The 23,149-nt window shown below is 45.9% G+C and overlaps 1 protein-coding gene across 5 annotated transcripts in view; it reads left to right on the plus strand.

The window, feature by feature from the left end:
* STX6 (syntaxin 6) overlaps window positions 1-23,149 on the plus strand; it is a 79,870-nt gene that overhangs the window by 10,147 nt on the left and 46,574 nt on the right. For all 5 annotated transcript variants that reach the window (XM_068239706.1, XM_068239705.1, XM_068239707.1 and 2 more), the window contains exons 2-5: window positions 3,288-3,457; window positions 11,026-11,120; window positions 14,221-14,283; window positions 16,327-16,449. In XM_068239706.1, coding sequence (XP_068095807.1) covers window positions 3,288-3,457; window positions 11,026-11,120; window positions 14,221-14,283; window positions 16,327-16,449 — 451 coding nt within the window. The remainder of the gene's footprint in view (window positions 1-3,287; window positions 3,458-11,025; window positions 11,121-14,220; window positions 14,284-16,326; window positions 16,450-23,149) is intronic.

Here is a 23,149-nt window from a genome sequence, read left to right on the forward strand (position 1 = left end):
CTAAAAATTGGCCTCAGTCTATGGACGGGACATTGGATAATAATTAGATTGTGACCTTCTCTGAGGGACAGCTGTTGACATACAGTATCTCACAAAAGTGAGTGCACCTCTCATACTTCATTATATCCTTTCCAGGGACAACACTAAAGATATGACACTTTGATACAATGTAAGGTAGTCAGTGTACAACTTGTATAACAGTGTAAATTTGCTGTAAACCAGCTGTGTGTTGAGTTATGATGGTACGGCACATTTACAGTTATACAATCTGTACACTGACTACGTTGTATCAAAGTGTCATACACTATATTCAGTTTTGTCCTATGAAAAGATATAATTAAATATTTACAAAAATCTGAGAGGTGTACTCACTTTTGGAGAAACAGCAACTATGTACCCTAGAAAGCAGTGCCAAAGATGACAATGCTATATAACATGCATAATACGGTAATCATCTTTCTGACTGAGCTGGCTGGACAAACAGGTCTTCTTCCACCTTTTAGTTTGGTAAAAGTAAAACTCTGAACTGTGTTGGCTTATTTCTATACTCGGCAAGGCTTCCAATGCACTCTTCAAACTATTGGTTCTGGGACACCATGAGCTTATGGGTACTCTGTCCAACCTCTGCTAAGGGCTTGTTCACACCATGTCCACATGTAGGGCTTCAGTATTCTCCCCAGAATTTTTTTCCAGCCGGGTGGCATGAAAAAGTAGCAGGGTGGGGTGCGATGAGAAAATGCAGGGCCGGCGCTTCTCAGCACATCTTTGCTTACAGCATAGGAGGAGGTGAGCTGATGACAGCCGGGTGCTGACCAAAACTAGCCGGGTGGAGCTTGATTCGCTAAGACAAATAGCACGCCTTATCAGAGTTAACATGCCTTATCAGAGTAGCATAGCGAGCACTATGAACTTATGCCTGCTAATTGGCAATGACGAGAGCTCCACTCGTCCTGTCCTGAGCCCCTGCGGGTCCAATCACTTTAAAGGTCATTATCCCCGCACTTTGATTAGCCCAATAGGCTGCCTGTCACTTTACAGGAAACTTGACAGGCAGCCTATTGGGCCAATCAAAGTTCGGGGATAATGTACTTTAAAGTGATTGGACCCGCAGGGGCTCAGGACAGGACGAGTGGAGCTCTCGTCATTGCCAATTAGCAGGCATAAGTTCATAGCACTCGCTATGCCACTCTGGTAAGGGGTGTTAACGCTGATAAGGCATGTTAACGCTGATAAAGTATGTTAACTCTGATAAGGCATGCTATTTGTCTTAGTAAATCAAGCCCATAGTGTGCAATCTGCATGTTAACATATAAGTCCATGACTTTCATGTTCACAGTAACAGATGAAGCACGCGCTTTCCCATCGAGTTGTATAGCATTGCCACCGCTTGCATCCGCATTATAACATTTGCCGCGGTGCTTGCCGTGTGCTGGGAAAAGCGTGCGCGAAATCACGTTTGTGTACAAGTATAGTGTGAACAGGCTCCAAGGGCCCTTTTACAGTGAAAATTGCCATCTGCGTCACAAGCGGGCTGTGATGCAATCATGATTTTCACTATTTATACCGAGTGCGTTTGCTGCCACGATTTTAGACGGGAGATATAGTTCAAACATCAAAATGCAGCACTTCTGCGAGCGAACAAATAAAAGAAATGCACCGGTGTAAAAAGGGTATAGCAGTTATCATGTTTTTGCAGTGCCCTAGTCTGTGGCACATTACGTCAGTCTGGAAACGCAGCCGGTGTAAAAAGGACCTTGTCAAATGTACTCATTGTACACAACAGAGTAAACCACAACAAAAGATAAAGGCACCAGGAGTGCTTCTGAACATAATCCAAGATGAAAAGGAGCAAATAAGGTAAAATAACTGAGCTCAGGAGATGGATGCCGGATTACCGAGATCAGTAAAAGCAAGTGTCCACAGGGGTCACATTGGTAGAAGCATTGGTGTGCCTGGTGACTGGGGGGGAAGTTCCTGATATGTCACCAGGAGCTGATCCCCCAGAACTTCTATGGAGTAATCCCAATGACAGAAGCAAAGTTCTGCAACAACACATAAGATCTGTGGTCAGCAGGAGTGACGTATATGTTGCAGGTCTCTCTTCTGTAGAAAACAATTCTATTGTACATAAAACCAATATGTTTTGATTATTTAGTGGTTGTTTAGCCCCACAAATCCTGTTGATTTTTTATTTTCAGTACTTTCAGTTTACACCAGGGGAATTTATGGCTCGGGAGCCAAATGGCTCTTTTGATGGCTACATCTGGCTCACAGACAAACCAGTAGGGGTTGATTCACTAAGTTACACTGCTCAAGCAGCGCAGGTTAGTGTGGCAGAGCAAGTCACATTTTCAAAGTAGGCATGCTACTTCTGTAGCATGCACTACTAACTTACTTGCGATCCCCCCCAAAATTAACGGCCGCTCCAATTGTCCCACCCTGGCTCATGTCAGGTCCAGTGACTTTGTAGGACGAGATCCATGCACTTTGATTTGCCCAATAGGCTGCCTGTCACTTGACAGGCAGCCTATTGGGCCAAAGTGCGGGGATCTCATCCTACAAAGTGAATCAACCGCCAAGTCAGCTAGCTAATTGCACAAGCTGTTAGTTGGTATTTCTCCTGTCTGGCTCTCGGGAAATTGCTGATGTTGCTGAAACCCAAGAGAAGCTGAAGACATGTCTGACACTTCCGCTGCCGCTGAGGATCAACTGTATACATGTAACCATGGCAAGGGAGGTGAGCCCTCTGCTGGGCATACACACTGTGCCAGTTTGAAATATATTGTATGGCTCTCACAGAATTACATTTTGAAATATATGGCGTTTATGGCTCTCCCAGCCAAAAAGCTTCTGAAGTTAGAGGGATATGGAGGCTGCCATATTTGTTTCCTTTAAAACAATACCAATTGCCTGGCTGTCCTGCTGATCATCTGCCTCAAGCTTTTAGGCATAAACCCTGAATAAGCAAGCATTTGTCACATGCTTGTTTCAGGTGTTTGATCCAGATACTATGCCAGGCAACAATATGGCAGCCTCCATGTACTGCTCACTTCCGGTGTCCTTTAAAGCTTTGTGGTGTAAAAGCATAGCAGTTAAGCTTAAATGTTGTTTTCCATAACCCTTGTAATATACACAGCCAAACTGAAATCATTGTATTTTTTTTTTAAGATGGTAACTACACTAGTGTCCGATATGTTGTCTGGGAGAAGGTGTATCAGGCCATATTAACCTGCTGATGGAAACGCCTATCTAGCACAGAACTGAATGTAGATTGGCTTATTTTGCAGGGAGGTGCAGAAGGCAGTGAACACTGCACAGGGCCTGTTCCAGCGATGGACGGATCTTCTCCAGGACCCCTCCATTGCCACCCGAGAGGAGCTGGACTGGACTACTAATGAGCTACGCAACAATCTGAGGAGCGTTGAGTGGGATCTCGAGGACCTCGATGAGACTATCAATATCCTTTATCAGAGCGGTGGATGGATTTTACTGTTTCTGTATTCCAGTGCTGGGTAACCAAGAGCCAGGACGCCAGTATAGTTGTTATCAGTGTTGTAGTTAGTAGGTACAGAGCCATGGGCCCCAGTGCAAATTCAGTACCACCTTTCCAGCATTGCATGTATGATGTTGCAAGTAGAAAACAGAGCGCTGTGCACCAAGGCAGATGCTTCCAAAGTTTAATGGTAACACAGGTCACATACAGGGGAACATGCAAAAGAAAAACAAGGTAGTCTAACAGCCATTTCGCGGGACTTTGACCCGCTTCCTCAGAGACCTACTTGCAACATACGAACTGTGTTGGCTGGAGTGCATTGCAGCTTCCCAGGATCCTGGTCACAGTGCCTGCAGCCAGCATCGGGTGCCAGCCTATCTGCATTCTGCTATTAAGGCATTTGTGTATGATAATCGCATATTCCAGCCCACCACTGTGTGAGAGAGGTGTTTGCAGAGAAAAAGGAATGCTTTGTTAAGGATCAGCACTATTTATAACCCACATAATAAAGAGCTAATGCAGTTGCTGTAGGAGAACCTCAGGTCTAAGGGCCCTGCTGCAGGCGCAACCTTTGCACCCCTTATTGCTACACCGCTGCCTGTTATGGTCACTGTAATCGCAGAATTCCTGAAGGGCAAATTAAAAAGGTCCCTTTTCCACTAAGAAACGCAATCATGCTTCAATGTGATCAAGTTTATCTCTATTTTCCACTTAATTTATTCTTCCGCGATCCGGCGGGTGTACAGTGCAATTCCGGTGCATTTGTGATTTTTCCAACAGGAGAAAAAAAAACCTGCCAAGAAAATAATGTGAATTTTCGAATGGCAAGAAAATCGCAGAGCTGCACGATTTTAGGAAAAAATTGAATTGCGATTTTTTTTTTTTTTTTTTTTTCCCATTCTGTCAAAAATGTTGATTTCCATTTTTTCACAATTTTCTTCAAATCAAGCGTTAGCACTAAATTCACAATGCCCCAGTATAGTTTAGCCAGGTAAGTGCCCCATATAGTTAACCCATAGGTTAGCTAAGTAGGTGTCTCCAGTATAGGTAGCCAGTATCATTGCCACTAGTAAAGGCTAGCTAGGAAGGTGCCTCCAGTGTAGGTGGCAGGCAGTGTAGGTGTAACAGCAGAGGAGAGCGGGTATAGTAACAACTTACCTTCCGGGATTACACCGGCAGCTTCTATCTTCTTCCTCTCCCAGCCGTCCCTCACGTTAGTACCAACGTCACAGGGGACCTGTGATGACATGCGGTTATGTCATCACAGGGGGCGCCGTTACCAACACAATGACGCCTGAGAGAGGAAGTAGGAAAAGGCTGCGGGGGAACGGACTGGTAGGTGAGTTGCGCTATAGTTATACGCATGGAAAGTGGCGGGTTGTGACGTGATGCAGAAAAATGTAAGCGTTAAAAAAAAATTGTTGATTTTTGTGATTTTGAAATCGTTGTGCCCCACATCGCGATTGTAATTTTTTAATCATTAATCGTGCAGCCCTATATCACACTAATGGAAACATTCACCACAAATTCCATTTATTCGACTGTATTGTTTCGTGATCCACAAGTGATCCGGCGGCTGCTGGAAAGATACGTAGAGAGCGCACTTCTCTGAGCTGAAGTTATGGGACCCGGTTCCAGCGATACAGAAGGCTGAGGACGGCGGCGTGGGAGTGATCCGTGTGCATGGGGCTGGAGGAAGCCCCAGGTATGTATAACACTTTTATAGCGTCTCTGGTACACGTTAAGCTGAAATCATGTTTGCCATTAATGATTTGCAATATATAGAGCCGAACTTAAACAAAGTATATACTATGTGTGGGAAGTGATTGCTATCTACTTGGCATCGATCATTTAAAGGACAACTGTAATGAGAGGGATATGGGGGCTGCCATATTTATTTTCTTTTTAACAATACCAGTTGCCTTGCTATCCTGCTGATCCTTTGCCTCCTAATACTTTTAGCTATAGACCTTGAACAAGCACGCAGCAGCACATTACTGCCAGCTCTGACAAGATTAGCTGCTTGTTTCTGGCGTTATTCAGACACTACTGCAGCCAAATAGATCAGCAGGGCTGCCAAGCAACTGGTATTGCTTAAAAGGAAATAAATATGGCAGCCTCCATATGTTTCTCACTTCAGTTGTACTTTAAATTAACACCATGTCATACTGTAAGGTAGACGCACATATCTGATTTAATAACCCTCACCCTACTGCAGCTGCTAGCTTTGTACCACTCGCTGCACTACAAAGCTATGGAGCCTGACTCTTGTTCTGCCAGGGCCTGCAGCTCCCTCCTTCCTCCCGGCACATATATTTGGGAAAGAACATTCATTTCCCAATCAACATTTTGTGGACAGAATAAATTATTATAGATCGATGGGTCCTCCATTTTTTATTACCTTTTTTATTAGATTCAATTTTCTTATCAAGTCTAACATCTTGTACAAAGATGCAAAGAAAGGGTAAAATGTTTTTTTAATGGATATTAAAATCCATTTACCTCGCCATTCTGCTCATAGTCCATAAGAGCTTGGCAGTACAGTTCATGTACTTTAAATTCCATGAATTGTGTAGTGTGAGGGCAAGTTCACATTGAGCCCTGAACCAAATTTTGCTTGCAAAATCCTGCCACGATTTGCGCTTGTAATTCCCATTCAATAGAATGAGAATCATAGCGGGATCATTACCACAGTGCTGTATGTAGCTCGTTTGCGATTGATCGCAATCGCTGCAGTGAGAATGTATCCATATGGATACATTGGCAGCAGTGCCCAGTGTTACCCTTCCCTGAGATTTCACCACAGACACAAGCCTATTCGTGGGTCTAATGATGCTGGAGGGTGTGGCTATGTTCTGTACATCTAGAAGCTAAAAAACAATTTTATACTGATGTCTGCTGACATTGGCTGAAGATCAGGCATGCTGGATCTTTGTTACCACCGATGTCCAACTGACCTTCGAGTGCATTGTTCTCCTCATCACACCCGCCAAAAGCCACCGCATTGTGTGCCGCGCATAGTCTCTCCTCCCCCCACCATAGCAACAGATGCGTCTCTAGCTGCTAGGCTAGTCATCCAATTGTACATCACTCACGTCCTGTGGTGCAACGGTACTCCTATGTGTGGTGAGGGTTAATTCTCTCTAGCCAGGAGAGAGGCAGTTTAGTAGTTAATAATCCGCACACATAGGGATCAGGTGGGTGCAGTCTGAACAGTAAACATACACTCATGCGGGCACTTTAGGGCTTTCTGTGCTCTCAGTGAAGAATTAGAACCCCCATCCATTTTGTATTCCTCTGCTTCACTTCTGAGATCACCAGCATTCACATCACCGACATGAATTTTCCAAGAGCAGTGCGGAAAAATGTCCCCTTTGAGAAAGCATAGAGGAGGAATACCATTTCATAACCTCGTTTGAACTGATGACGCAAATTTGATAAGTGGAGAAGAATCTAGAACACACACAAAAAACTACGACTGAAACAAATGTATTCTCATTTGTATACATATCACTACCTTTTGCCTTTATGTATGGTACTGTATTTTGAATGCCCTGTTAGCAGCCCTGTTGGTTTGTATTTCCTATTATTTATTGGCACAGGGGTTCTCTGAAAACAGGGTGTTACGTAAGATAGCATCAGAGCTCCCCTGTATATGTGCATGCTTCCTGTTGGTATATAGGGATGAGCTTTCTACGAGTAAAGAGAATTTAGGGATGTCTCCTTTCTCATAGTTTCAAGGAAAAAAAAACATTTTGTTTCTGTCCTTTGACCACTTGAGGACCCACCCTTTACCCCCCCTTAAGGACCAGCGCTGTGTTGAGTGATCTGTGCTGGGTGGGCTCTGCAGCCCCCAGCACAGATCATGTAGCAGGCAGAGAGATCAGATCACCCCCCTTTTTTCCCCACTAGGGGGATGATGTGCTGGGGGGGTCCGATCTCTCCAGCCTGCATGTTGCTGGCGGGGGGGGCACCTCAAAGCCCCCCTCCGTGGCGAAATTCCCCCCTCCCTCTCCTACCTGCTCCCCCCCGGAGATCAGGGCTGCACAGGACGCTATCCGTCCTGTGCAGCCAGTGACAGGACGTCCCCTGTCACATGGCGGCGATCCCCGGCCGCTGATTGGCCGGGAATCGCCGATCTGCCTTACGGCGCTGCTGCGCAGCAGCGCCGTACAATGTAAACAAAGCGGATTATTTCCGCTTGTGTTTACATTTAGCCTGCGAGCCGCCATCGGCGGCCCGCAGGCTATTCACGGAGCCCCCCGCCGTGAATTGACAGGAAGCAGCCGCTCGCGTGAGCGGCTGCTTCCTGATTAATCAGCCTGCAGCTGGCGACGCAATACTGCGTCGCTGGTCCTGCAGCTGCCAGTTTGCCGACGCGCGGTATGAGTGCGCGGTCGGCAAGTGGTTAAGGTGCCCATACATCTACCAATTTTGTGGGCCGATTAGCCATCCGATTCAGTTGTTTTATCGAAGCAGATGAAAATCTGTGCGGCAACCCGGGCTGTGGAGTCGGTACAAAAATCATCCGGCTGTGACACGTCAGTTTATAACTCCGACAGCCCTGGTACCCAAAAATTGCTTTGACTCCGACTCCACTGCCCTGGCTGCACCCAGCATGCCCGATTGATGATTCAACCAATTTTGGGCTGAATGCGTTGATCAGACATGCTGGAAATATCTTGGCCAAAAGTGCTCGATTACGTGCATGGTGGTAACGGCGCTCGATATCACTACGGACACTACCTGCCTAGCGGTCCCAAGTGTTAATGCCCTCCTCAGTGCCCGTGCAGTGTAAAATCTCACCTGTCCCACTGCCGCGACTCCCAGCCTCATCAGCTATCACCCCTGTGTTGCACCAGGCGCGCGTATGTGATGTCATCACATGGTGCCTGTTCCACATGGTACACGCGCCGTGGGGCTGATGGCGATGCAGGATGGGAGTCACAGCAGCGGGACAGGTGAGATTTTAGACTGCGTGGGCACCGGGGGGACATTCACCAGGGGGTGGTCAGGCAGCGATCGGCCGATTCCTGATAGATTTCATGCTGATTTGTTAATGCTACACCACAGTCGATAGGCACCCTAGTGAGGGTATACGTGTGCTAAGCTGATATGGCGCTGTATGTCGCAGCAGCTCCAAAGCATGAGAAGTAGAGCATGCAGATCAGCAGCACACAAAGATGTATTTAAGCTCTTTATTGCATAAAGATAAAGCCCAGGGACAGACAGACGCTGTTTCGGGGGTAAACTCCTTCCTCAAGCTGTATATGCTCACTCCTTCAAGCTGTATAGGCTCAACCATGATTATGACCTATTTTTTTGTATTTAAACTGAGTGCAAGATTCATTCATATATTGTGCCCTTACATGTTTTTGTGCAGTCTGTTATGCCGCGTTGGCGGCGTGCTAACTGCCGAGTCCAGTTATGTGTGTTTCCCTCTTGGGTTACACTTTGAGTATACTGGGAGCTGCTGTTTTAGATGTGTGGGTCTCTTTATTGTTATTGTATTTTTACATCTAATACAATGCTTAATTAATTTGTGGGTGGTCATCCACTATGGACACTCAGCCTTACCGTACCACAGCATTAGTATTCTTTGTTTTTGACCATCATTTGAGTGAGCCTATACAGCTTGAGGAAGGAGTTTACCTCTGAAACAGCGTATGTCGCTGTCCCTGGGCTTTATCTTTATGCAATAAAGAGCTTAAATACATCTTTGTGGTGCTGCTGATCTCTACTTCTCATGATTTGTTAATGCTGAAATCCATCTGGAATTGGCCTGCAGTGTTTGGGCAGACAACAAATTACTCTCCGATCAGAGAGAGATCTGTCTTGTGGTTGATCTGCCCTGACATCGTTAAGACAAGACACAGAGCATTTATATTGTGCTTTTCTCCTGGTGGACTCAAAGCACCAGTGCTGCAGCCACTAGGGAGCACTCTATAGGCAGTAGCAGTGTTAGGGATCCGCCTTAGGGCTCTTTTCCACTATGAAATGCGATTGCGATCGCGATTCCGATCGCGATCGCAATCGCGTTTCAATTTCCACCATGCGATTGTGATTGAACTACTATATTCATTATAGTCCAGCTCAATCGCATACAAAACGCGGCAGGACGACGATTGCGCTTTGACCAAAATCGCATCGCAATCGGATCGCACTAATGGAAAATGCTGCTGCAGTTTCCATTAGTTTAATGTACGTTGCGATTTGCGATCAGAAGCAAATCGCAAATTTCAGGCTAGTGGAAAAAGGCCCTTACTCAATAAGGGCTGGCATACTGAACAGGAAGAGCTGAGATTGAAACCCTGGTCTCTTGTGTCAGACAGAGCCCAAGAGACTCTGAAGCGAGCCTAAATTCTCTTTTTGAACTTTTATTTATTTTAAGCCCTGCTAAACTGCCGCATCCCCGCGGCAAAACGAGAGGTTTATACCCCCCAAATCCCCTCTCCTGTGTCCGGGGAGCGCTTCCTGATTGAGGCAGAGCTTTCTGCAGTAGCTCTGCCTCTTAGTGCGTCAATCCCGGCTGATCGTCGCCTCTTCCCGCCCCTCTCAGTCTTCCTTCACTGAGAGGGGCGGGGAGAGGCGGAGATCCGTTGTCAGATTGACACGCATGGAGGCAGAGCAGCAGCTCAAAGCTCTACCTCTATGAGCAGCAAAATCCACGATCAAGAAAGTTGTGGATTTTTCAGAGGGGATTTGGGTGGTATAAACTCCTCGTTTTGCCACGGGATAGCGGCGGTTTAGCGGGGCTTATGGGGCTTAAAATAAATACAAGTTCAAAAAGAGAATTTAGACTCGCTTCAGAGACTCTTTAAAGGAAGCCTAAAGTATAAAAAGAAAGTCCCCATTTATTTACCTGGGGCGTCTTCCAGCCCCCTGAAGTCTTCCTGGCCCCTCGCCGTCATCTTTCACCTTGCTGTTCCTCCAGTGTCCCCCTACAATGCTGGATGTGCGGCCCCATGCCATGCCCGCCCTCTTATCGCGCTCCCATGGTCAGGAGCGCTCTGCGCTTGTGCAGAAAGCAAAAATTGATACTGTGCATATGCAGAACACTCTCGGGTGTGGGAACACGATAGAAGAAGCGCTTAGATTATGGAGGGGGACTGCAGAGGAGAGGCTGAGCGCAGGATGACAGAGGGAAACCAGGAAGACTTCAGTGGGCTGGAAGGAGCCCCGGGTAAGTAAATGGGGATTTTATGTTTTTTTGTTTTTTTTTTACTTTAGGTTCACTTTAACGAGTACACTATCCAGTAGATGTATGGGCACCTTTAGCACTTTCAGTTTGTACATGCTTCTCAATGCTTAGCGGTAATAATTAGATAAGAGCTCCTGGCTCTGAGCTGCACTAACATGCGGAGCAGCTTAACCTGTAACAATGGTTTAGTTACAGGAGCTGTGACGACGGGAAGGCAAAGTCTTGTCCTTTGTTGTGGATAAACACAACCAAGGCTATAATAGAGGTAAAGCCAAACAACACAAACAAGCTCAGTTGTTTTTAACACTGTGTTTTCCTTAATTCTGCTCACGTATTGTGGAATCCAACCCCCGCAAGTTCAGTCTGGATCCAGCAGAGATGAGGCAGAGAAAAGCCTTCATCAGTGAAACCCGTCAGTGTGTCAAGGTGAGAATCTCAGCAGCAGGTCAGCTTTGTGGACACGCAGTATGTCCTGACTGCATCACATGGAGGACAGCCATTTCCCACAGGTGTCTGCTGTCTGCTCCAATCCCAACTGCAAACACAGCTGCACTACTTTACTTTTCACCGTTTATTGTCCCTGGAAACCTGGAACATTTGTGCCAAACATATTAAGGCATTTGCTCAATGTTATCTTTTGTAGGGATTGTCAGTGAGATGCTGTAAAGGTGCGTACACACGCACTACTATAGAGAAAAACGGGTCCATCAGACCCTCCCGCCGGGCGGGCGTTCTCCCGACAGTAGTGCGTGTGTACAGTCTGTCTGCAGACTGATGAGGCTTCGCCCGGCGGATCGCTCAAGACTAGTCTTATCACCCGAACGATAGTCTGTACACACGCCCGATTTGGCGTGCGGACGACTGAACAACAGGACGTTCAAACGACCTGTCGTTCGTAAAAATCCGACGTGTGTATGGGCCTTTAGCGGATCGTTCAAAAACAGCCTTATCAGTTTGCAGACAGATTGTACACACGCACTACTGTCGGGAGAACGCCTGCCCAGCGGGAGGGTCTGATGGACCCGTCGTTCTCTATAGTAGTGTGTGTGTACGCACCCTTAGGTATCCATACATCTGGTGATGATGGGCAGATTCGACCAAGAGACAAATCTCTCTCTAATACAATCTGATTAGAAGGGATGATCAATGAGATGCAAATTTTTCTGAAATTATGCACATTTTTATGCAAATGTATGCAGTTTGAAAATGGACCAATCCATTTAAACCCAAGTTTACATGGATTGGTTTATTTTCAAGCTGCATATAAATTTGCATAATCTCAGAAGAATTTGCATCTTTTTGATCATCCCTACTGATTAGAGAGAGATCTGTCGGCTGCCCATACACCGCAGGCTGATTCACAATCAATTTAAGCATGAAATCGATCTGGAATCGGTCTTGTGACACCACATCTGCTGCCTGTCGCTGTCACCCTAACGAGCAATGAGGCGCCCCCCCCAGTGCACTACACGTTACCTGTCCGTGTCTGCCGCTGGCTCCGGGCATGCTTTGTCCATACACATGCCCAACGTGGTTGGTGGCGTGCACGTCAGCGCATGTGTGACCTCACACACGCGCCCAAGTGTATGCCGGCAACCACGTGGGGCACGTGTATGGACAAAGGACTGCCCCGGAGCCAGCGGTGGATGCGGACAGGTAATGTATAGTGCATATGTATATGTGTAGTTTCTTTCCAGTATTCAATTATGAATTATTTAGTCAGTGTTTGCCCATTGTCAAATATTTCCTCACCCTAATTTACAGTCCAAAATGTATCACACTTGGCGACATTTTTAGTCCTATCATGCAATCTCTGCACGATGGTTCCTGAGAATTCCAAAACCAGTCTAAAATATACCTGGTTTCCCAGAATGCTGGGGGGGGGGGGGGGGAGATTTCCGCCAGGGCCGGTTTAAGCAACAATGGGGCCCAAGGGCAAAATAAACCTGGGCCCCCCCCCCCCCCCCCCCCCCCCCCCCAACATATACCCCGGAACAAAAATCGGCATTAGGGGACCTTTTTTGCAGCTGGTATAGTCAGGGTGTGAAGTCCCAATCGGTCAGAGCTCCACATTCTGGCTATCCCAACCTGCATGGGGGACAAGGGGTTAAAAAGTTTCAGGAGAAGGGACCCCACATAATTTTTTTTTTAAAAAAAACATTCCCACACTCTAAACATAAAAAAAAAATTGGGAAAATAAGAAAAAATGCCAGGGATCTTCATACAGCCATATTGCGGCTGTATAGCGATCCCTGGCCAAAGCGCTGCGGCTGTGTATAGACCCCCTGGAAACCCCGTCAGGAAATTTATTGCGCTTTCGTTTGATGCATGTAAAATTACACTACCGTTAGGTTTGCTACTAAAAGTTACATTTACCGCATTTAAAACTATACTTTTTTCCTTCTAAATTTTAAAATCGATTTTCTCAAAAACTATAATGTCTTTTTGAAAAATTGTTTTTTCCTCTTATTCCTAATGATCTCCTTAACATATCCTGCAAATTTAGGGTTTCTAGCATTTAAGGTGGATTTGCTATTAACCATTAAAGTCGGCAGGTTTTTAAATGTGTTTTTTTTTTCCTTTGAAACTTTAAAATCGATTTTCTCAAAAACGATAAGGCCGATTTGAAAAAAAAATTTCCCCTCTTGTAGCCACTGGGGGCCCCTACAAGCTCTGGGGCCCTGGGGCAGCTGCCTCCTTTGCCTTAAAGGAAAGGTTCAGGGAGGGTGGGCAAAAAATAAAAATCAAATTCCACTTACCTGGGGCTTCCTCCAGCCCGTGGCAGGCAGGAGGTGCCCTCGCCGCCGCTCCGCAGGCTCCCGGTGGTCTCCGGTGGCGCGCCCGACCTGGCCAGGCCGGCTGCCAGGTCGGGCTCTTCTGCGCTCCAAGGCCCGGAACTTCTGCGTCCCACGCCGGCGCTCTGACGTCATCGGACGTCCTCCGTGCTCTACTGCGCATGCGCAGTAGTTCTACGCATGCGCAGTAGAGCCCGGAGGACGTCCGATGACGTCAGAGCGCCGGCGTGGGACGCAGAAGTTCCGGGCCTTGGAGCGCAGAAGAGCCCGACCTGGCAGCCGGCCTGGCCAGGTCGGGCGCGCCACCGGAGACCACCGGGAGCCTGCGGAGCGGCGGCGAGGGCACCTCCTGCCTGCCACGGGCTGGAGGAAGCCCCAGGTAAGTGGAATTTGATTTTTATTTTTTGCCCACCCTCCCTGAACCTTACCTTTAATGGTAGCGCCGGCCCTGATTTCCGCATAGCTAATCAGTCTAGGCTAAACATCACTGAGAGGTCGGCTACATTCAATGTGCAGCAATATATACATACAGAAAGTGTTGCTGATCCTGAAACCAGGTAAATTATTGTAAACTTTGCTATTCTAAATAATTTACTGCATTCTACGAAGTTGTTTTCTAAATAAGCCTTTTTTTCTCCTGTGTGGTCATCTTTAGCTTTTCAGTTAAGACTCTGCCTCCCCCGGTTTAACTTTCCAGACGGTAATACTATTTTCTGTGTGCTCCGATACAGGAAATGAAGGATCAGATGACCAGTCCATCTGTTCAGGCCTTAGCTGAGAAGAAGAACCGGCAGGTGAGAGAGCTGTGCCTCAGCTGTTTGTGTCTGTGACGTGCCTGTCTCCTTGGTGAGCGGGGAGAGTGTGCGCGCTCTCGTATTACTAGAATTACCAGATTAGACTTATTCAGCCTCCTCAATACTGTCCTCATCTTGCCTTCTGTAAGGTGGCCTTACGCAGTGCAGAGGGAACCCAGAATCACAAACGGTCAATCTCTCCATGATCGGAAACCGATTGGGGGCCTGGAATCATTTTACCGCAACACACCATCAATTTATATCAGATTTGAACTGAAATTTGTGCATGAATCTTTAAACTTTTTCTTTTCAAAACAGTATGCTTTGAGGTGGATAGCCTTTTCGAGGGTTATTCTATATTTGGTAGGAGACAACACTATGGCTTCATAAAGCAATACCGCATTCGGTAATTCAGTACAAAGCTGATTTTAGCACACAGCTTGTGAGACGTTAATTAACTAAGGCTGTTACCGCATGAAAATGAAAATTACTGACTAATTAGGTAAATTACCGACTTGTGAGGTAAATACCTCAGTAAATGTTAATTCGCAAAGATTACAGCATGTGATAAAACCAAGTGAGATGTTTGGTACTTTATCTTCAGCCTCTCGGTAATGTACAGCCCTTCGGTAAGGATACAGAAGCAGAGAAAGGTCCAGGGCCCACTATGGGCACTTTGTGGATTCTTTGCGGAATCGCGAAGGGCCCACGACTTTCTAATTCACCCACGCTTTTCTAAACTGCAGAAGTGCTGCCATTTCCCAAAGTGATTTGGCTACTGTACCCACTGATCACTCTGCGATTGCAACGCTGCAAGTGGGACTGCCCCCATAGGATTCTGCTGGCATAGCGCTTCAGCAAGCACTACCAAAGCGTGCCTAGTTGGTCCCAGCCCTAATGGTGAAAGCTAATTAAACGAATCCCCGTTTCTCCCTTTAATGGCTTCCCTGGTGAAATACGGCTTAACCTCCAATATAGCCTCCCTGGTGGTCTAGAGTGGGCGAAACATAATGCAAATCGGGGGAAACCACTTGCGGGCCAAATTATAAGCCTCTGTGGGCCTTATTTGGCCTGTTGGCCAGAGTTTAACATGTAAGCCATAAGGAAATAATAGGTAATGCGATCATTCAGGATCGAGTAAGCACACTAGCTTCGCTGTTTTCATGAAATACGATCTGAATAATCTGATCGAAAATAAGATTATTCACTAAAAATTGTACTGTTAATGGGTACCTTAAAGTGACTATAAAGTCTAAAATAACATTCCATGTATCGCGTTCTCCCAAAAAGTTATGACTTTACCAGTGTTTTTTGTCTATCAGTCAGAGACCCTGTGTGCGTCTACAGCGCTAAGCCCTGCCCCCTTGCAGTTAAACACCATGGTGTTACCTGTATCGGAGAAAGAAAGTGTCACAGAAGCGCCGCGGCGCTCATCTGTAAGGGGGCGGGTCTAAGTTTCGGTTGTCGACGCACATGAGGTCTCGGAGGGTGAGTTAGACAAAAAGTCTACACGTGTTCATCATCTACATACAGCTTGCCATCTGCAGAATAGCCCAAACCTCAGCAGAGCAATGTCTGCAGAGATAGATTGGCCTTGTTATTGCTGGCAAATGTTGGTTGAAGTTGTGATAATGCAGAATGAACTGCATCTCTCCATTCACCACTGACCATGGTTTCCATAGAAACACAAATGGTAGCGATGCTGCAGGGTGCAGAAGAAGCTGCCAGACCTGCAGGCTACAGGTACATTGCTTCTGTTGCATGCGTACGCAGTGCTGGTAATGTAGTGTTTCTAAGCAACGGGCAGGGCAGTCTTTGCTGAGATCTTTGTGCGGCAAAATCCGTAATGCGTTAGAATTGAATTATTGATCACAAGGCAGCGAGGAATTATTGCAGTGTATTTGTTTTCCCTTCACTTTTAAGATTTAACAATCAGGTTTAGACCACAGGAAATGTTACTCTGAGATACGTGTGTGTGAATCAGCGGCACGGCAACAGAGAACATAGAGTTCCACATACTAATCGTTTCTAATGTCATTTCAGGCACTGCTAGGAGAAGGGACCAGACAGGGCTGGAACAGCGAACCAGACAAGTATAAAGGGCTGGACCAGGAGATCCAGTCAGCCAATTCTCAGTTCCTAGAGGGCCAGGTTGTGCAGCAACAGGTAAGAAGTGTGACACAACTTGGGAGGGTGCAGCTATTATTGGCTCATACTTGGCTTAAGCCCACAACTGAAGCACGCAAGAACATCCCAAGAACAACTCAGAAAAGTCCTTAAAAGGAAGGTCCAAGCAAATAAAAAAAAATCTACTTATCTGGGGCTTCCTCCAGTCCCTGGCAGCCGTTATGTTCCTCGCTGCAGCTCCGCTTCCAGCCGGGGGTCCCCTCACCAGATCGGCATCTTCTGCGCCTGTGCGAGCCCCGCTGTGTAGTTCTGCTCATGCGCAGAACACTCCAGACAACGTGAGCATGACCGCGAGTGCCGTGGCCGCACGCTCGTACATGCGCAGTAGATGCTGGAAGTGGAGCTGCCTGGGGCAGGTGGAAGCCCCGCGAAAGTAGATTTTTTTTTTCCCCTCGCATCTGTCCTTCAAAGTATCCATGAAGCGTTTTTAAAAATAGAAATCAGAGTCTTTCCTCTGTACAGGAGCGGCTTCGCTCTACTGGGCTTGTGCAGGCCTAACTTGCACCTGCCCCGTTAGGAGGGAGTGTAAGAAGATACGGGGAGCCTCTGGATCATCCATAGAACTTCCTCCTGCTAAGTAAGTGTCTAATTTTTAGTTTTAAAAATGCTTCATGTATCCTTTTAAAGATAAATTCTACTCTAAGAGGAAATTTAAAGGACCACTATCGTGGAAAAAAAAAAGTGAAATACATGTCTACAAGAAGTACATTCTTTCCCAAATTAAAATACACTATAAAATGATGAAAAACAGAGACAATTAGAGCAGGTAAAAGTAAACTTGCCTCCCTTTGCAAAAAAAAAAACCTGAGGCCGGTTTCACATGATTGCATGCTTTTAAAGAGAGACTGAAAAAAAAAGAGACTTCAGTGTCTCTTTAAAGGAAACCTGAGATCATCAGCTACCTTTAAAATAAACATACCCCCCCCTCCCCCCCCCCCCCCCCCCCCCCCCCCGAAAACATATGCCAAATACAGGCTATTCCTGTATTTTTTGTTGCTCTCCTGTGCTCATTACATTATTAATTTTTCATTTTTATCCTGTCTAAAATTCAAGATGACCGCCACCCGTTTCCGAGTCAGTGTCACTGTATGTAAAATTATTATTACCACGAGATAGGGACTGTAGATTTGTTCTTAACTTGAATCCGATCTTAAGTCGGGATGTTTGAAACCATTTCTTCAAACTTCCCCCACGGAAATGACATAATCGCGACGGGATCGGGCCGTTCGTATTGGCGGGTTGGGCGTCTGTAAACCGGTGACTACCTGTATTATTTAGTATTTATATGGCGCCGACATCTTCTCCATCAAATAATGTATGCAGGGACATTATTGAGTTATGAAGCTGTAATCAACTTTGCCCAGTAGAGCAGTGTCCCTGTATGTTCCTGGCTCAGATGGGGAGAGTTAAGTGTCTAACTCAACCCGGGACACTAATTAGGTGGGTAGATAAATAAATCTGTTTTCTGAGCTGCTTTTCTCTTCACAGGCATTGCTCTCTGTGATGCGGTGCACAGATAGGGAGAACTACAGGCAGAGAGTGGGGCGGGCTTGAGCAGACTGCTCTCACAGATAGGGAGAACACAGGCAGAGAGGGGGGCAGGCATGAGCAGACTGCTCTCACTGCTATAGAGCATCCTGATAAAGCAGCTGATTGAGAGTTCAGTCGGTAGTATTCACAGGGAGGATTACAAGCTGACAGTGCAGATCAGAATGAAACAAGCAGCAGGGTTAAGGTGCGTACACACGCACTACAGAAGCCAACGACGGGTCCGTCGGACCCTCCCGCTGGGCGGGTTTTCAGTAGACTGTAGTGCGTGTGTACGCACTGTCGGCAGACTGATAAGGCTGTTCCTGAACGAATCTACCGGCGATCAGTGCGGACGGACCCATCGTTGGCTGCTGCAGTGCGTGTGTACGCACCTTAAGTGTCTGTTCTCATGTCCCTACTAGTATATAATATTAATTAAAGCAGGTTGCTTCGTCTCTGGTACACTTTAAGCTTTAGTGAACTTCTGAGCAACCCCCTTTAACATTTTACATGTGTTTTCTTTTTTTCTTATGTAATATTAAAATTGACTCTGCTGCCATTTGTATTCTTGATCAGGAAAACTGGCAGCAGAGTAAATTCCTCAGCGTGCAATCACCACGGCTTACAATGTGCCTTTGTTTCTTAAACTGTTTTGACACTAAATAAATACCGGTAATGGGTAATGTGCAGATGAAATATTAGGATGTCAGAGGCAATCCTGCAGGAAACATTGTCAGGAGTTTTCCACGTTTCATAAGGAGACTCCTCCACCTGCCTAAAACGCCCACCACTGACTTGTAAGCAACTATTAAAGTGAATGGGAACCACATTTTTTAAAAAATGAAGCAAATACTTACCTAAGGAGAGGGAAGGCTCTGGGTCGTATAGAGCCTTCTGTCTCCTCTCTCTGTGCTCTCTATCCTGTACTGGCTCCATACTGCACACACGTGAGCGTGCAAGAGAGCGTGCTTGCGCAGGTGCAGTACAGGGCCGCCCTTCTTCAGGAGCACTCGGGCTCCCTGAAGACTTCTGAAGCCTCCTTCGGCCGGATAAAGCAGTATTTGACTAAATTAGTCAAATAATGTTAACGGGCGAGCCAGCACTGGAACGAGGGGACCAGGAGAGGAGCGGGAAGGCTTTATAGGACCCAGAGCCTTCCCTCTCCTTGGGTAAGTATCTGTCTCATTTTTTTAAATGCGGTTCCCATTCACTTTAAAGGACTTACGAGGCCAAAATCGTTATAAAAGTCCAGTACCTGGAAGATGTTTAAATGCACGGAGGACGCCGTCCGCGCCCTCCGTGCAGTTCCGCCGGGGCCCCTTTCTGAAAGCGCCCCCCGTGCCGATCACGACCCCACAGGCCGGGTCGGGCTCTCATGCCGCTCCTAATATGGCCGCAGACGCAGACGGCGTCCTCCGTGCATTTAAACATCTTCCAGGTACTTGACTTTTATAACGATTTTGGCCTCGTAAGTCCTTTATGGTGCTCATCAACGGCACAATCTCAATCGATCAGATCGAGTACCAAATGACAACGAATGATCATTCTATTAATCGTTGTGCCGATTTCAAATTTCAAAACATTTTTCTGTCTGATTTTCTTACCTGAATGACTGCTTCTAATTGATTGCAATAATCAAATAAGATGGTCAGTCATCTGGGAAATTGGATCGTTAATTGGCACCTTTAGACCTGTTACAGACTTGTGGATTTCTAGCCAACCTTTTCGGGTGAATGTATCAAACAATTTTCTGGTTGATAGACAATCTTCCGGGAAAGCCAAGCCAGCGTACGTGTGTGTACAATGGCTCTCCCGTCCAATCTTGTGTTGCGTTTTCACCTATATCGATCGGTCAGTGTGTTAAAGGACAACTGAAGTGAGTGGGACATGAAGGCTGCAATACTTATTTCATTTTAAACATCCTGTTGATCCTTCAGGTATCAGTGGTGTCTTACTCACAGACCTGAAACAAGCATGCGGCTAATCCAGTCAGTCTTCATGTAAAAAATACCTGCTCTGCATGCTTGTTTAGGGTCTAGGTCTAAAGGTGGCCATACATCAGGGGACTTGGCAGCCGATCGACCATCCGATTTGAATATTATAATCAGATGAAAATCGTTGCCGGCAAGAGCATGCCCGATCGACGGTGCTACCAATTTCATGCTGCAAGATGTAGGGCTGACATGCTCCATCTGGTTTGTGGCGGTAACAGTGTGTGAGCAACGAATGCGATGGTACCTCCAGCGCTGTCCCCCCTAATGTAAAATATGCCCCCCCCCCCAGCAGTACTTTACCTGCCTGTATCCGCCACTGGCTCTGTCCGCAATCCACATGCATGCGCCCCATGTGATTGCCGGCATAACGCGGGCATGTGGGTGATGTCACACATGTGCCCACGTATATTCCAGCAACAACGTGGGGGGCGTGTGTGCGGATTGCGGACAAGTAAAGTATACTGCACGGGGGTGGGGGCACATTTTACATTAGGGGGAACATCGCTGGGGCATTGTAACAAGGCCAATTCCTGAGAGAGTGTGGTTATGAGCAGACAACAGATCTCTCTCCGATCACATTTGATCAGAGATTGATCTGTCTCTTGGTCGATCTGCCCATACATCGTCTGATGTATGGGCACCTTAAATGTATTTGAGGCAGAGGATCAGCAGGGCAGACAGTCAATTGGCATTGTTTAAAAAAAAAAAAAATATATGGCAGCCTCCATATCCCTCTCACTTCAGGTGTCCTTTAAAGTGAACACGAGCCACGGCACAGGTCAAATAGGAAATACTTACCTACTTAAGCCTTTTTCCAGGGACCGGAGATTGCCTGCAGGTCTCAGAGGCTTCCCTCTTCTTATATAAGTATTTCCTTTTTCACAAGCTTGGGCTTGGGTACACTTTAAAGGGAACCAAACACCACTTTTTTTCCTCAAGTTTGTCCTGGTTTTCTATCAGCTATAGGAGCTGCCATGCCCCCCCCCCTCTTCCCCCTCCACCTTCCAGCTGCCTATTATCTATCCAGGGAAGGGTGTAAAGATAGCATCTGTGGCATCTCTAAATTGTTTGACGAACAGTATCCTATCTCTCCACCCCCTTGCTGATGAAATCTTTTGTTTGCTCTCTGTTAATGTGTGCAATATAATAATTACATCAGTCCTTACCTGCCTGAAATGTCTGTGGTCGGGCAGGCCTTGGAAGTAGGGTAATAAAGGCCTCTGCTAAACTTTAAAATGTGAAAAGAAGAGATAAAAAATGTAAGTTTTATTTAGTAATGAGCCACATTGTTGGCATGCATATTTAATGTGCTGTCTGTTGAGATACACTGGGTGCTAAAAAAAAGGTGCTTAGTTCACTTTAAATGCAGGACTGATATGATACTGGCCACCAGGGCCAGGCAGAGGCAAGAGAGGCTCTAGCTTCAGGGTGCAGATTAGGAGGGGGCACATGACCCATTCAGCTATTATTCCCCTACTTTGTTGGAAGCAGAGAGAAATAAGAAAAAGAGATGCATGGAAGGGACTGCAAGCCAGATAACTAGAGATGAAGGTGTTGGGGGGGGGGGGGGGGGGGCCTGGGGCGCCTCTTAGTGTAATAGAAATCAGTGTGTGTAAGAGTCTATCTCAATACATTCAAAACCAATTGCTTTCAGTACATATATAATACATGTTTTCAGGCCTGGAGTAAAGGATCACAATTGACAATAGAGTGTCTAATAGTGAAGGTTTACTAACACGTAAAATAAGTTACACAGCTTTTATACATTCCAGTGCTAGAGCTTACGTGACAGCTAAAAAAACAAAACACAGTGCATTACCATAGTAGATCACTAGTCAGTGTCTCTAATGTCAGCTAGTTCCTTGGGAATCAGCTGTCTACTCAAATCCCCTTGTCACCATAATGTATATATATCCAGTAGGAAGTTACACCCTTATACTAAAATACCCTTCTTGGTTTATGCAGAAAACTCTGACTATTAAATAAATCTTATCAATTCCCTCCTTATTATCCCCATATAGGGATAATCTAAAAAGTAGTCTATTCTAACATCAATCTTTATCTAAACTATGTGACAGATATACCATGGTACAACATAAACCTAGGAAGGACTGTAATTCCAATATAATATTATTCATCACTATCTAGTGGGTGATAAGAATACATACAATTTTATGCAATTATAATAATATTCATACATCTCAGTAACAAAATCAGTTCCTGAAAATAACAGAGCGCCCACAGAAACAAAAATGGTCACTGAGAGGTTGATCCTTTTTTCCTATCAATTTCCTCATTAATTCTGAAAGGATAAATCAATACTAAAAGTTACTCATAAAACCTAATACTAACTAAAGGTGTTTATCTACAAGAAATTATTATTGTCTAAAGTGAGGCATCGGAAACATTTTAAACTAGATTAATACACTACACATACATTAAGTACAACAACACACTCCAACTAGCAATGTTCTTTAGGTTTAGGTGATGTCAAAATATCAGTTCATCACTTTTCCTCCAAGCTCATAAAACAAAAAGAATAAAACAAAAATAAAATGGTTCTTGTCCGCTGATATTCGGTAATCCGGTTTATTCATATTCATAGTATGATGAAAGAGTATTGTCCATCTGGATGATGACAGAAGGTGATGGAAACAATCCATCCTCATAATGAACACAAATATTCTTCTGTCAAGCTCTTGAAATAACAATGGGAGTCAAGAGCCTGACGTGCAGCCTGCGTGGTTGCACTAAGTCCTGTGGGAGGCATTATTGTGGCCTGAGCACCCACAAGGAATCAAACTTGCAACAAAAGCTTCAGGTGAAGAACTTGCAGCCAGGTTGTAGAAAGCAGGGAAAGGTGAACTCACTTCTCATCCCAGATGGTAGTTGGGAAAGAGACCTCACATCACAGCTGTTAGAGGCGGAGTTTCTTCCAAAGCATGACACATGAGAAAGGAAGGATGCAGCCATTACCACCACAGGAGCAGACCAGGGCATGTAGGCTCATCCTCAAAGCAAAGAATCATCCCGCTAAGGCTGCCGCATCCCAGCAAAATGGAATCAAAGCAAACAATCTCCAAGTCTTGCAGAAAAGCAGGTGACATCATAGATGAATCTTCAAGTGGACAAGTCTATCAACAACACTTGTACAG

This window comes from Hyperolius riggenbachi, chromosome 6, assembly GCF_040937935.1.
Source record: "Hyperolius riggenbachi isolate aHypRig1 chromosome 6, aHypRig1.pri, whole genome shotgun sequence".
Taxonomy (NCBI): domain Eukaryota; kingdom Metazoa; phylum Chordata; class Amphibia; order Anura; family Hyperoliidae; genus Hyperolius; species Hyperolius riggenbachi.